The sequence below is a fragment of the Podarcis pityusensis genome, assembly GCF_964106645.2.
Source record: "Podarcis pityusensis genome assembly, chromosome: 11".
Lineage (NCBI taxonomy): Eukaryota > Metazoa > Chordata > Lepidosauria > Squamata > Lacertidae > Podarcis > Podarcis pityusensis.
In genome coordinates this window covers 57,620,033-57,635,739 of record NC_138036.1, presented here as the reverse complement: position 1 = coordinate 57,635,739, position 15,707 = coordinate 57,620,033, and the positions used below count along the sequence as shown (strand labels likewise).

At 42.6% G+C, this 15,707-nt stretch overlaps 1 protein-coding gene across 2 annotated transcripts in view; it reads right to left on the bottom strand.

The window, feature by feature from the left end:
• Positions 1-5,803: 5,803 nt before the first annotated feature.
• The window catches only part of RASEF (RAS and EF-hand domain containing), a 34,204-nt gene continuing 24,300 nt past the window's right edge, over positions 5,804-15,707 (bottom strand). For both annotated transcript variants that reach the window (XM_080972589.1, XM_080972590.1), the window contains 5 exons: positions 13,918-13,999; positions 12,550-12,664; positions 11,532-11,651; positions 11,048-11,124; positions 5,804-9,170 (listed from right to left, as the gene is read on the bottom strand). In XM_080972589.1, the coding sequence (XP_080828715.1) occupies positions 9,065-9,170; positions 11,048-11,124; positions 11,532-11,651; positions 12,550-12,664; positions 13,918-13,999 (500 nt within the window). In that variant the 3' untranslated portion in view covers positions 5,804-9,064. The remainder of the gene's footprint in view (positions 9,171-11,047; positions 11,125-11,531; positions 11,652-12,549; positions 12,665-13,917; positions 14,000-15,707) is intronic.

The window sequence follows — 15,707 nt, the reverse complement described above, 5'->3', positions numbered from 1 at the left end:
CCTCTCAACCACAATGTAGGAGATGTTAAATTCTATTGAGGGCTTGGCAGGAAGTGCCTAATCCCACAGGGGTCTTCCTGATGCTTTAGGCCCTGCTGAGTATAGCTCAGTGTTTGAGGCAGGGTCTTCTTGGTGTCACCACCAGTATTAAGTGTGTCACTGGCAGGGATCCACCAGCTACTTCCATTAGGTATTTTAGTAGAGGCCTTCCCAACCACTCTTAAATGAATTATTGGCTGATTCATTCATTCATAATTGCTGCTTGCTGTTTGGCTGTTCCATTTGTTGATTCAGCTGTTGCTTTTCAACCTATTGATCTTATTTTCAAGTTGCAGTCCATTTTGGGTCATATATATTAAAAATAATAATAACTGGTCTGTACTTTTTATCAGTCAACAAAGCTTAATATTTGCAATTAATGCAAACAATGTACGTTTGCAGTTAATGCTTGAGAGGTGCCTATGAATGAAAACCTTAGTCATCTTTTACTTAAAGACACCACAAAACAAAGCACAACTGCTATAACAAGGTTGGCCAAAAGATGAGCTCATCATACAACTATTGTCTGATTATTATAAAAGATATACAAACACACACACACACACACACACACACCCCTCACACACTGCTATACACAATGCAAAAATGATACTTGTAATCAGTGCTATTTTTCTAGAAAAAGAGGTGCCGAAACTCACGATGAACGCCTCCCTTGTTCTCTTAATAATGGCAATGGCACCCACTTGAGTTCCTGCTGAAAAAAAGCCCTGCTTTTAACAGAAAACAAGTGGGAATAGTGACCCCTGGTGGCAAGGACTTGGGCTCTGCTTTGAGCAGCAAAATGCTTTGGCAGTGCAATCATCAAAACAGATGCAGAGAATTTGTGCAGATGACTTTCCAGTAATTCATGAAAATACCCTAAAGGTTGATCATTTCAGTTCTCAGTGCTCTACATGCAATTAAAATGAAAAGCAGCCGAGCAGCAGAGATTGGTCAGTTGCGCTACAAGTGACCAGATTTAATTAAAGCAACCTATCAACACTGCCACAATAAGGATTTTATTATTATTATTATTAACAGGAATGATTTAACTAAGAAGCCATTACCACATATTACCAACAAGCTACTGTTACTGGGCAATGTGCTTGCAATGTGGAGGCACAGTCAACCACAAGTTGGATCACAGTAGCATTTTTCCTCCAGGGTACCTCCAGATTCATTGCACATTCGTCCTTGAGAGGCTAGGCAAGGTTGGTTGTTTAATGAGCATTCATTCTGATTTGTCTGCAGGGAGGTTAGACGACGTGTCAAAACAAGGGCATTATCCCGCATTTTCCAGTGCACCTTCTTGCCACTTTATCTAAAGCAAAAAGTGGATTTGTTGCTTTCACTTTGCAACCTGAATTTTTGGGGACGTGATTGAATACCACCCCGAAACAATGAAAGTCTGGAAGTGCCCCCAGCTTCATTAGCGATTCCTCTTCTCACCCCAATATTCAAATGGCTGAACAACAACCTGTATTTACAACAGCAGTAAGTCTACAGTGTTTTTAAAGCAAAACATGAAAATGCACATTCGATATCTCTAATCACCCACCCAACCTGATCAAACAGGGCTACAATAACTACTCTAAGGTTAATATATTATGTGCCAGGCTTTGCCTAGAGCAAAATATAATTTTTATTTTTATTGTCAAATGGTTAAACAAAAATATCCTCCAGAAGGAGAGGGAGTGCCTGACAAGATTTTTAGCTTGAAACATTCCTCTGCAATAACCTAGTTGTTTTTTTTAATAAAAAACATATATTTTTAATGATTATTTTCCTTTATGCCTATCTGTCCTGAGGTATTATCTTTGTTGGAAAAGAAGGGGTTCAGTTGGGCAATGCTGCCCTCATGTGGTAGCATTTTTATATACTATATTTAAAAATGCATAAGCTTTTATTCCATTGAAATTCCTTGGTTGTCATTTGCAGAATTCAGTTCTTTTGGACCACAGGACAACTTCTCTATGTCTAAAATTTGAAGGGAGTTTTAGCTTGTATGAGTTTTAAAGGAAGCAAAATCTGCAAATCTGACTAAAACCATGGCAGCAATGTGAAACCAGAGTAAGTTAGCAGCGCTGCAAGTTGGTCTGTATGACACAGAATGATGCTAGGAGCTCCTTGTAGGAGCCAAAAGCATCTCTCTCTCTCTCTCTCTCTCTCTCTCTCTCTCTCTCTCTCTCTGCATGGCTATTTTCATTACAAGCCCTGCAAGGTGAGATTTGAAAGGTTTGATGTGCTGCCTGCATCGCAATGACAGAAAATCATTCTGAATTGATTGCTCTGAAAGGCTGAATTACTCCATGTGGTCTTATATTTGATTGTAAAAGGAGAAAAGAGTTTGTCGCAGGGTGGGGCGAGCAACACACCGCCCTGCACAGAAGAAATTGTGTGGCTGAAGATAGCTAGAGATTCGCAAAGCATCTGGGTCGAAAAGAAATTATTTAAGAAAGCATGGAGGATTGGAAAGACAAACGGGGAAGTGGGAGAATCTGCAAATATCAGTGGCCTGGACCGGCCCACCCATGAGGCAAGATGAGGCGGTCACCTTGGGCAGCAGGATTCACAGCTGCAGCAGCTGGAGTGACAGCGACACTCTATGGAGGCCAGACCTTCCACCTTCTCTGCAGTCCCCACCCCCAATTCTGCTTCGCCAGGGGCTTCTCGGTAAATAGGAGGCACTGCTGTTTTCCTCCCATCTCTAGAGAGGGTTGGGGCAGCCCTCTGGGGTCTCCTGGACTTTGCACCCACCCACTGTGGTTCTGACAGCAGCCTTTGATTGTGAGCCGAGGCCCCACTCCGCACTTTGTGATGAAATAAGATACACGGACACAAGTATTTTAGGTTAATGGGCTAAAAAAGGCCACAGCTTTATTGGTTACAGAATGTGAGTGGTATTGGCTTAGGCACTGGATCCAAACAGACTATACTTGACTCCTGCCCGCTCTGCAGGAGGTCACACAAGGGTTAACAACCTGTAGAGGGAGCTTGTTGGTGCAAATCAACTGGAAGCTTTCCCCTAGAGTCACCGGAGGGTTGTGCCAGGGCCCTAGCCACCACCTGGGCATCGGACAGGAACCACGACCACCGGATTCCTTTAAAGGAATACCCTTCAAGGGGAGGGGTAGGTGATGGCCACCTCCCCTCCAACTCACAACACATTTTCCAATGTCTAACTGTCAAACCTTACAAAGTTGTGGTGATTTGTTACGAGGTAGGCAAAAAACCGGGACGCAGGTGGCACTGTGGGTTAAACCACAGAGCCTAGGACTTGCCAATCAGAAGGTCGGTGGTTCAAGTCCCCGCAACAGGGTGAACTCCCGTTGCTCAGTCCCAGCTCCTGCCAACCTAGCAGTTCGAAAGCACGTCAAAGTGCAAGTAGATAAATAGGTACCACTTTGCCGGGAAAGTAAACGGCGTTTCCGTGCGCTGCTCTGGTTCGCCAGAAGCGGCTTAGTCATGTTGGCCACATGACCCGGAAGCTGTACGCCGGCTCCCTCGGCCAGTAAAGCGAGATGAGCGCCGCAACCCCAGAGTCTGTCGCGACTGGACCTAGTGGTCAGGCGCCCCTTTACCTTTACCTTGAGGCAAAAAACCAAGTGGCTGGAGCCAATCTGCCAAGTGGAAAAAATTCCTACCAAGCCCCTTGGGCAACCAACCAAGGTCCATAGCAAGGTCAGGTGCTGAAGCAAAGCCTAAAGGGCGGGTGGGCAGGTGATCTGAGGAAGCTGGGAACAAGGAGGAGCTTGTAGGGTCTGCGGCCATTTTAAATGGCTAAACCATGCCCACGAGCCTGCCGGATTGGCTGGCTGGAGTGTGTGACGCAGGCCCAGGACTCCAATGAGCAGGGGGCCCGGCCACCACCACCACCACCCTGCAGACACGGGAAGCGATTCCCGCTCACAACACCTCCCCTCTGGGAAGAGGAGAGACTTTCCCACAAACCGTTGATTTGATCTGGCCCCCTTGTTCCCAGTGTAGGTCTTCACCCACTTTTCCCTTCTTTGCTGGCTGGGTGGGGGCGCCATTTTGTGGTTCGCCTCAGCTGCCAAAATGTCTTGAGCAGGCCCTGGCAATGAACGAAGAGTCCATATTGGATTGGCATTGAAAGATGAAAAAGAGCAAAGGATTGCAGGTTGGGCATCAGGGTAAAAACAGCTACTGCAGTACCTGGACTTTTTGTGAACATGCAAGTTGTTGGGCTGCAACTTATTTCACATCTGAATTTATCATTGATGCATCTGTATTTTGAAAGGAGTGGCACCTCTTTGTGTAGTGTGTGTATTTGGGTAAGGAAAGAGGAAGGAAAAAACCTGTCCATTTATCCCTCCCCCCCCCCAAAAAAAGTGCACTGCATAGTACTGGAGAGGACAAAATGCAGTTTAAGAAAGAAAAACTGCCATTTAAAAAACTTCTTTCTGCTCTGAAACATGAAGCCATTTAGATTCAGAATTATGCCTGTATTGATAATTTTAGTAGGGACAAAAAAAATTGCAAGGAGAGAAAAATTAACAGCCCTGCCTTTAGTTTCTTTGTTCACTCGGGTAAGATTGCCAACTGGTCTTTTGTAGTGATTGCTATCTACCATCTAATAAGTTTTTTAAAGAATATATGCAAGAGGGGAGAGGGACAGGACCACAGGAAAGTTAAATCTGCATTCACTGTAGATCAAGATGCCAATCCTCACTCACACATTCGGGTGCACACCCCAACCCACCCATAGTGTGTTTGTATGTGTGTGTGCGTACATTATACATGGGATGAGATAGAGGAAAGATAATCGCCCTCTGTCTCTCACACACCTCTCCATCCACCCATCTGTGTGCACATTGTGAACGGATGAGCAGGACATGTGGAAATATGGTTTGTGGAGAGTGAACCGATTCACAGGGACTCCTCTACCTCCAATCCATCTACACAGCTGAGCAGTGAGGAAACAGCTGAGTGTTGGGGAAGCAGGGCTGTGGCATATTCATGGTATGGCACAGAGGGGTGGGGCGCTGTTGCACTCAAGCGAGACTGCTGAGAGAAACCAACCCACCTGCCAGGTGCCGGTAAAGCTTCTTCAGATGTGTAAAAGAGGGAAACCCTCCGCCATCTTATACTTAAAGAAACAAACACCCTCCTAATTCTCTTGCCCACCCCTCTCAGAAGTCACTGAATATCCATACACAGATACAACTTTGTTGGGAGAGGGGGGGGAAATATACGGTCCTGTAAAAGTGAAATGAATCCTAATTCATTATTTAAATGAATGAATGAATAAGTGCAAAGACATACACTTAGAATGAAAGAATTTTTAGCTCAGGAATTTGTTCTGAGCACCAGTAGACTGAACTTACAGTCCTATACCAAATCAATCAATCAATCAATCAATCAATCAGTCAATCCACTCCTGATTAATATCCTCCAGCTTCTTCTTCTTCTTCTTCTGTGGTGGGGAGGTCATATGTTGTCATCATGTTTAAACAAGTAGGAGCCAGAAACCAATGCCAATATACTTCAAATCACCTAGAGGCCCACCAGGAAATCCTAGTTGAGATTCTGCTCACCTCTGACTTACAGAACAGAGTTTCACATGGTTTAATTAGGCATGCTTACTAAGATGGCAATCCTAGACTGGAGCAAGTCCCACTGAACGCTTAAGAGTACTTAACTTCTGAGTGGGAAAAACATAGGATTGCAATATTTGCAACTACCTAACAGAACCGTATTAGAAAGACTTCAAAAATGACATTTTCAATAAAGAGAGTGCTCATTCATGTTTTATAGAACATTTTAATTCTAAGACATTTTGGTGCGGCATATTTTGGCTCATAAAAACTATTGGCATGTGTTTAAAGGCCAGCTACCAAAGCACTTTGCTAGCAGATCAATTATCTAAGGAGGCCAAAACACAAAGATCATTGGCTTTAAAAGCAGCATGGTATGTGTTAACATTTCAGAAGCTAAAGACAGTAAGTGACAGACAATGGTATTTAAGTGCTAAATGCATAAAAATAAATCTTATGTACATAATTTATGAGAAACAAAATCATATAAAGATTTTCCATCGAAAATAAATATACATGTATATGGTAACATGGTCACTAAATAAATAAAGACTACTTTTGCAGTTAAGACTACAAGTACTCAACAAATCAACAAGAAAATTAGTTGTACAAAGTGGCTGAGTTCTGCTAACCAAACATATGGGCACAAACATATTCAGGACTGGCATGTCCCAGTCCAATGTCCCACATTGTGCAATGAGTTGCTGTGAGTGGAGGAGAAAGGAAAAGATCTCCTTGCACTCCAGCAGGGATGGGGAACCCGCGGTCCTCCGGTGTTATTGGACTCCAACTCCCATCGGCCCCAGCCAGCAAGGGCAACAGTCAGGGATGGAAAGAGTGGTAGTCCAACAACATCTGGAGGGACACAGGTTCCCCAATCCTGTACTACATTTCATGGCATGAATGGAACCGCTCTTTCCATTGAAATAGACAGGGACTTCTTGGCACATGGCAGGATTCGTATTTGCACCGCTCCAATCTATAAAGGATGATTTGCTAGGAAGTTGGCAACTTCAGAAATAGAAACTAAAGTTCCAAAAGTGCAATCATGCTGGTTTAAACTGCTGGCTGTTGTCGAAGTAACAAAACCAGTACTTCGGTTTGGCGGCCCCTGCTACTGCAAAGGCATTTCAAAGACTTGTATAAGCCCTGATGCTGAGTAGTTTATACTTATTTTAACACTTCAATTTTTGTTTGCATACCAGGTTTGTAACCCATAACTGTGAATGCTTCACGATTACTGCTACTGGTGCTTTAAAATAACACCTAGAAATCTTTAAAATAAATCAACCTGCGAAAACTGGAAATTCTGGGCTAGATTGCTAGGATTTGAGTATAAATGTATGTATAAAAGGAGAACATGCAAATCACTTACGGTGCCCTACTCAGCACCGATTTGCATCCAAGTTGGCTGAATTACAAACATTTGTATTTTCATTTCACCCCAATTTTAAACATTTCCACTGATACGTATGCTTTGAAATATAAGAGTTTTGGTGGTATTTAAGTGTCCCCAATTCTCTGTTTGCAGTTTTTCCTTGGATACATTGCTTACACCAGGATGGAGCACCTGTAGCCCTCCAAAGGTTGCTATCTTTGGCTACTGACTGTGCTGGCTGTGGCTGAAGGGAACAGAAGTCCAACAGCATCCCAAGGGCCACAGATTAGCTACTCCTGAGCTACAAGTAAAGCAATGCACCCACTCACCCCTCACAACCCAGACAGTTCTATTGAGACTTGCAGAATTTAGACTAGTTTTCTAGGTTGCTGTAAGTTTCACAGACATGAACAGCTAACAAATGCTTCAATTGCAAACACTTTCCTCACTATGATAAAGCATGGGAAAGCAAAATAAAATCTATACATCTATAAAAATAGACTAGTTTTTATAAATTAGTTATAAGGAAAAAGATATGAACCTATAAATGCAGTAAAATATTTAACATGTATATAAAAGAGCCCAAGTTTCTTAGCTCAGTCAACAAACATTTGCATGTACAAATCTCCACCAACTTCCCATTCCACAGGTCAGAAAAAAGCCCTCTCTCCAGGTAGTAGTTATCAGTAACAGAGGTCAGAATCAACCTTCTAATTTTGTATGTAAGAGCTTTTGTTCTACATTGTTTTATCTGTTGGGGGCCTTTCCCTTTCTTTCCCTTTAGATTGTTTGAACTCAGGCCCACTGCAAACTTAACCATTTCCAGAAGAGATGCAGAGGCTTGGATCAGCTGTTTGCCCAAGCTAAGTACAGACTACTTAGGGTGCAACCTGTGAAAGCTGCTGATCTAAACCAGTTAGCATTAGAGCTCATTATTTTGAAGGTGGGAAGAAAACACCCATATTTAACTCCACTGCATTATGAGAATACTGGCATGTGGGGAGCAGGTCTTTCAACAAAGGGCACATGACAGACAGTTCTCACCAGGGTCATGAGCCTGTGCTTGGGCTATGCCTCTTGAGATGTGGGATGCACACAAATTGACTCTCTTCAATAACAAAAATTGGACTATATCCATTGTTAGTCCTCACAGTAGTCATTGAAACTGACAGGCATGACTAACTTCCACCCATGAATTTCAGTGGCTCCACTCTGAGTAGAACTTAGTTGGATTTTCTCCACCCAGAAAACAAGATGCCTGAGGGGGAAAAGAGGTTTTAGCTTAGCCTTCTTCAAAGCCTGCTTAATTTACATTTTACACACACATCCCCTGCAACTGGGAGCACTCCAAAGCTGTACAGCCCAGACACGGGTTTATCACCACAGTGACAGCTAAGACACATTTCATTTATCCTGGTCAACTGACATGTATGGCTTCTAAAAGGAGAAGCAAGCTTGAATGGTTAATTCTTCCCCAAAGTTCCTACATGACGTCAGGGATGCATGATTAGTTTAGCTTTTGACACAGCCACGATTTCCTTTCCAATGCAGGTTCATTTGCCTAGAGGTTGACTGCCGCCATGTTTCCTTGGGAACCCGATGCAGCACAGAATGCAGGGGGAAGTTAAGAACTGCAGAACTCCACTCAAAATAGACATGGGGCAAGTTTCAGGTCGGGGATGAAATTGCACGAACAGCAGCAAATGTCTCCCAGCAGGTCAGAGAATGGGCTTACTATTTACATGTATATTTTGAGTAAGGAGGATGCCTGATGCCTTGCTTCAACATTTCTTGGGCAGGTTGTCTTTAAAAGGCACAGGCGGTTTGCAGCTGGTTCTTGCACACAGGAACCAATGTCTCAGGAGTGTCTGGCTCTGCTTCTGGACTGAAGGTCCCAGACTCCCTGGCCTGGTTTTGCTCAACAGGGTTCCAAAGCACCTGAAGCTGCTGAATGGATGTGGCAACTCAAGAGTAATGGTTCTCAGGTTCTTCTCTACAGAACACTCTATGCCTAAATCCTTCATTACTCCTTTTCTGCCCCAGCCACAGGAATCTGTTTCTTTGGAGCAAAAAGAGGGCTGGATTGTCTCTAAACACCACAGCAGTTTTTGGTGAGAGACGGCTTCTTTAATGATGTCCCAGTCAGGTTTGTCACAGACTTGTCCTCCTCTTTGTCACTCCTTTTTCGCACTTCTCTGAAAAATAATAGTTTGGTATGATTACTAGCAGACCTGACTACAACCCAAAACCTGCATATTCAACCGAGCCAAGTTTGAGTCTGCTAGCTGCCTTTCACATGCCTTTCACATCAGCCAGGATTTTCTCTTCTTCTCTCTCCCCTTGTTGTTTACTATCTAGCCTCATAAAAAGTTCTCCAACACTTGCACACTATTTTGTGACATTCTGGTTGGCCTAATACAAGGTACTGCTCTAACATGTAGTTGGGTTACCTTTATTTTCTGCAGTCCTGTGAATGGCTTGCTATATTGGGTCTACTTGCTCTTGGTAATATAGGAAGCAGGCTTACACCAGGTCAGACTATTTATCCATCTAGCCTGGCAATGTTTGCTCCAGGGATAGGGAAACCCTTTACCCCTGACCACTGGCCATGTCCAGCAACATCTGGAGGAACCACAAATGCCCCATTCATTCCCTGTTCAGCTCTCATGGTCTCAGAGAGAAATGAGCCTCTCTCAATACCTGCTACCTGAGATACTTTCAGCAAGAGAACTCAAAAGATTGAATCTGGGACATTACATGCACAATGGCCCTTGCCACAGATCTATGGTCCTTCACCATGTAAAAGTAGAGAAATTAAAATGCAGTGTTATAATCTACATGCTCAAGAGGCTGTGGCAGAGGTAACCAATATTGTGCCTCACAGATCTTGCTGGTATTCCAATTCTAATCATGGCTGACATTGGCCATGCTGACGGGAGCCGATGGGAGTTGGTCCAACAATACCTAGAGGAGTCCTCCTCGGCTTCCCCTGGAAACATTATTGGAGCAAGCAAATGATTTTCTTCAGTCTGGAAGCAGTCAGGAAAGATCACCACTAAAGCACCTCTAGAGTTTTGGAGTATGTTTGTTCATGGTCCGCAACTTCTCTCAAATATAACCCCCAGAAAACAGGTTTCCCACTCTAGGATGAACAAAATGGTTAAAATCTCCATTTTGTCATAAAGAGGAGAACATTTCAGGTCTCGAATAATTCATTTAGTAGTCTGAAAATTAGAACTAAGAGGTCTGTTTTCCATCAACTGTTTGGGTTATATAATTGCTCTGTACTTGCTCCCTGGAAATCTCTAATGCACTGCGCTATTTAAAGGGTAGCGCCTGAAAATTCCTGGAAATGAATCATACCACAAGGCAACAATTAACTTTGAATTGATACTTCCAGATAAGTGGATTGTTACACCTCTGCTGCACCTGTTGCCATGGGAAGATAAGGGTTTTTCTCTGTGCTCCGAATTAACAAGCAGCTTTGCCTCTTTCCAGGAATCCCATACTTATTTTTATTTATTCAAGAAGGGCTTTTGAAAACAAAACAGCTTGCCATAAAATGTAGAAAAATGATTCCAGAAATCCCCTAATTTTTTCATATGAAAGGCCATATATTTCAAGCAGCATAGGGACAAATAATTTATGTTTGGGTACTGAAACAAACAGCATTTGTTTCCATTTGGAAGACAATTATTAAGAGGCTTAGGGTACAGTGTGTTCCTTTGCTTAAGGTTTCAAAAGCCCTTTGAGGCTGCTTCCTAAGTTACAAAGTTCCTGCACAGAAAGCAATTCCACACAGGAATGCATGAGAAAACAGTGTATCACTCAGCAAAGGAAACAAGAGCACACAGGTATTTCGCACTTGACGTCCTCCTGGGAAGCAGCTCTCTGGGAGACGCCATCGCATGTAATGCAAGGTTCATGTTCATTTTACACAGAAAGAACATCTGTGCAGATTTTTATGTTTTTAAGACGTGAAATACCATTTGGCAGATCTGACTCCCCTCGCCAAAAAAGAGAAACAGTGTAAATGGGGTTAAGAAAAAGTAATTCATATCTTTCAACCTACCGAGCAAGATGAAGTACTGCCTCCACAATATTAGAGCCATCTTTAGCACTTGTTTCACAGAACAATGCACTGTAGGTCTAGGTGGAAAAACAAAAGCAGAAGAGGCTTATGCACATATGCATGGAAGTTTTCCTTCCAATAAATTAATTAAAAGAGATGAGAACACCGGGGAAGAAGCTAACCTACAGGAGGTACAGTTCACTAGCCACAGTTGTTTCTGCGTGCTTTGAGGTACCTATCTGAATAAAGGTTGCCAAAACATCAGCCAGCGACAAACCATAAATTTTCAGCAAGTTTCAAACTAAGCACTTATTAAATGTCATCCAATACCAATGTTTTTAAGTGAATTACAATCTCAGTTCTTTATGACTTGACTCTCATAAATCCAAGATCTGACACCATCATTTTAATACATTCATCCAATCCTCCACTTCCTACTGCCAAGTCTTTCTTGATTGTGAGCGATGAGTTCTGTAGTTCTTACCATGGCCAGCTTCTCTCCATAGTTTATCGGCACACATTTCTGTCCTTGCTCAGCAAGCACCTGGCGAAGATCGGCTTTGTTTCCTACCATCATGATTGGAATGTTTTCATGAGTTGCATCCTGCAAGAACACAGTTTGTTTTCGGTTTTAGGGATTGCTGGAGCTTGAGACACTAAGCTCCAATTAAACATTTAAACTTCTGCTGTCAAAAAGTACAAGGTCAAATTTCAATGGACGTCAGTTAGATTATACAGGCACATTTATCAAGCTATACTGAATACGGTAACCACACTGAAACGGAATTATCTGATTATAACATTTAAAAACAAAGGGAGTTTCCATTTTAAAAAACAGAAAAGAACATCCCACCTTGAACCCTCCAGGTCAATGTTTTATTTAGCCTTTATTAATGAAAGCAAGTGCTTGCCCTGCATTGGTCAAGTCAATACATGAATTGGCTGTTTATCCACGGAAGCAAAAGACATTTCCTGTGACTCACAATGGCTCAGAGCAATGCTTGCAGTTATCTGTGTACCAAATCCCTCTTACAACCTAAACCAGTGGTGAGGAACCATGCCCACTTGTTCCACTTCTGATGTCAGGTGTGATTTGAGGTGGGAGCAGGTGCAGCCACAGCTGTGAAGGAACTGATGGCACTGACAGGGATCCCCACTGGGGTCAGTTGAGCATGTTTGCTTTCTCCATTTGGGAGAAGCAGTTTGAATCCCAATCGCTTGCTCAACAATGGAGCTTTTCCCCCCTCTGCAGACATCTGCGGAGGAGAAAATGTTGCATCTGGAGAAAGTAGTTGGAATCATAGCTACTTCTTCCAGACTTCAAAGGGGCTCCCTGAAATTGCCAATCAGCTTATTGGCTGTTACAGTGACCTCCTTTGAATTTGGCCAGTCTCACAAATAAATACAGCACTCCAGAATAAGCTCACTGGATTTAAGTGGGAATCTTATGTACACTGAGTTGGAAGCATACTCCATAGGTTTCACATGGCCAAAATCCTTACCGCAATCATATCCACCCATTCTCGTACATTCAGGAAACTCTTCTCACAGGTAACGTCATATAGAAGAAGTACCCCATCTGCTCTTCTGAAGTACGATTTAGCAATACTTCGGAACCTTTTAAGAGAAAGTTACATTTAAAACCACACTAGGTTTTACCACACTAATAACAACTCTTCTGTTGTTATTTTTTCCAGTCTGATCTGTACACAAGTTCAATGAACTCAGTAGACCAGACCCAGAGACCTGAATCCATTTGTCGTGCAGGCAGTCTTCTAAGATAAGAACCTGCCTCCAAGGAAACAGAAAGCAAAGCATCCCAGTGTCTGGACCCCTGAATGCTGATGGGTGGCAAGAATTCAGTTTGGATACTATTAGCATCACCATTACTGACCTAGTGCAAGATGTACAAACTTTTGTGCTAACTTTTAAACTTAAGGAAGGTGGCACCTCATTTTTTAAAAAAATGCAGATTGTATAAACTGCAGTCATTAGGCATTGAAGGTAATGGCACGATTCAAACATTGTTGATGGGGAGCCCAGGACCAGACTGGACTTCAAAGGCTAACATGCCAGAATTATCCTTAAATCGTACAGATAAAAAACCTGAATGGGAAATATATGTGCCCATTTATATTGTTCTATAGTTAAGGCTATACTGAAAGCTTCTCTGAGTTGGTGCAGAGATGCCAGCCTGTCTAAAGATGACTTAGTTATTAATACACCTCCACAGAGTCGTATGTGTGATTAATTTGGGGGTCTCTTTCCCTCCCTGAAACATGCCACCACTCATGTTTTATGTATAAATGTATTGCATTGAATGAATATCCTGCGTTGTACAAAATAGTTTTAATATAATGGAAAAGGAAAATTGATGAAAACCACAGTATGTTGCCTCAAGGCATTCAGCATCCAAGGCTGAAGGATTTCAATATAAATGTACTATGATGAACTAGGAAGCCTTACTGTACATAACCTTCGAGAAATATGGTAGGAATGGCAAAAAAAGGAAAAAGGAAATTTGCAAAAAATATAATGAATTATACTGATCTTATTGGTTTCCCACCCCCAGATCCTCATAGTAATACACAAGTGGGAAAATGTTTATAGAAAAGTTGCAATCTCCCTGACCATACTGCTAAATTAATAACAATCCCAATTCATTACAGCTTACCTACTAATGCATTTTTCATATCGCATGGATATCTTCAACCAGATTCACTGCACAGCAGCAAACTCAATCCACTTTTACACAAGTACAGGTCAAGACTGAGGCTTGCATTTTCACAGATTTGAGCTTAATTATTGCTTCTCCCTTTGAAATTTGGTATGAGATCTAACCCCAAGGTACAAGCCCAGGTCATACTAACCTCTCTTGTCCTGCCGTGTCCCACAGCTGCAGCACTGTAGGTTCCCCATCAACAATGAGCCTCTTCATTTGAAAGTCAACACCTTAAAAAAAATGAAGTATCTATTATATCCTTTAACAGAGTAGAAGTAAACGAAGGCAGAGGAATAACTTAGTGCAGCTTTCCCCAACCTCCAAATATTGCTGGACTTGGCACAGGTATGACACCATTTCCATATATTGATGGTACTTATATTTAATAGAACTTTTAAGAGAAAGAAACATACAAAAAGCCACTGGCATTTTTAGATTGCATAGATCAGGCATGTCCAACTCCCAAGAGACTGCGATCTACTCACAGTATAAAAAGACTGCAGTGATCTACCCATTATTTATTTGTTTGTTTGTTTGTTTTGCTCCAAAGATTGACCAGGGGCACCTCACGATCGACCAGTAGGCTGCGATCGACCAGTTGGACATGCCTAGCATAGATTAAAAACTGCATCACTGATGCAATTACAAGTGAATAATAGTAAGGTGGTTTTAGCAAAGTCAATGTTACGTGCCCCGCCCAGACACTTACTGGTTGACAGGAATGCTGTCTTCCAACAGTGACTCAAAAGAGATTCTCCATTAACAGACCGTAAGTGCATTTGATCATTGCACATTTTATCATCTTTACAAAATCCACATGCACAGAATACAGATAACAGAGTAAAAATGCACACCACTTGCAGCAGTTAAAGAAGGACTGGAGTACAGTGGTACCTCTGGTTAAGAACTTAATTCGTTCTGGAGGTCTGTTCTTAACCTGAAACTGTTTTTAACCTGAGGTACCACTTTAGCTAATGGGGACTCCTGCTGCCACACCGCCACCGCCCGATTTCTGTTCTCATCCTGAAGCAAAGTTCTTAACCCGAGGTACTAATTCTGGGTTAGCGGAGTCTCTAACCAAGTGTCTGTAACCTGAAGCGTCTGTTAGCCGAGGTACCACTGTATATAAATGGTTCCTTTTGCCTTCACAATACAATTAGCCCACAGGGCTGAGAGTGCGGAAGCCTTTATTCATGCAGAAGTCTCACAATACTTGGCTAATGGCAAGTTCCTGGGAGGCTTCATTCCCCATCCCCATTCTAACCATGGTTTCTTCAAGTTTTTGTTGCCTCCTGGATGGCTGCCATTTTCCTCCTCTATCTCTGCTATAGGACAAAGTGTCCAAACCGTGCCTCTTCCTTTCACAATAATGGCAGCCAGGTCAAATTAGACACCCTCACTGTATAGCAGGTGAAATAAAGATAAAAAAAAATGTCCAGTAGCACCTTATAGACCAACTAAGTTTGTTCTGGTATAAGCTTTCGTGTGCATGCACAGTTCTTCAGATATACATAGCAGGCAGCTGTGTACATCAGAAATAGGCAAACTCGGCCCTCCAGATGTTTTGGGACTACAACTCCCATCATCCCTAGCTAACAGGACCAGTGGTCAGGGATGATGGGAGTTGTAGTCCCAAAACATCTGGAGGGCCGAGTATGCCTATGCCTGGTGTACATTGTTCTTCGTTAACTGGTGCAGGAGAGCCTGATTCTTATTCCCTAACATATGTAGCAGGCAGTTACGTTGTACCTTGTTTTTTCTTAACTAACTGCAGGGACAGGGAGCCCAATTTTCACTATAAAGGCAGCATGTCAGGAAGAGAAATTATTTACTGAGTCGAACCCCCTGCCAGTGATTAGAATGGAGGTTGCCATTCTAAGATAGGGAGCTGCCTGCTACATATTACACACATATCTACTGTGTCCATTGGGAGCAGAA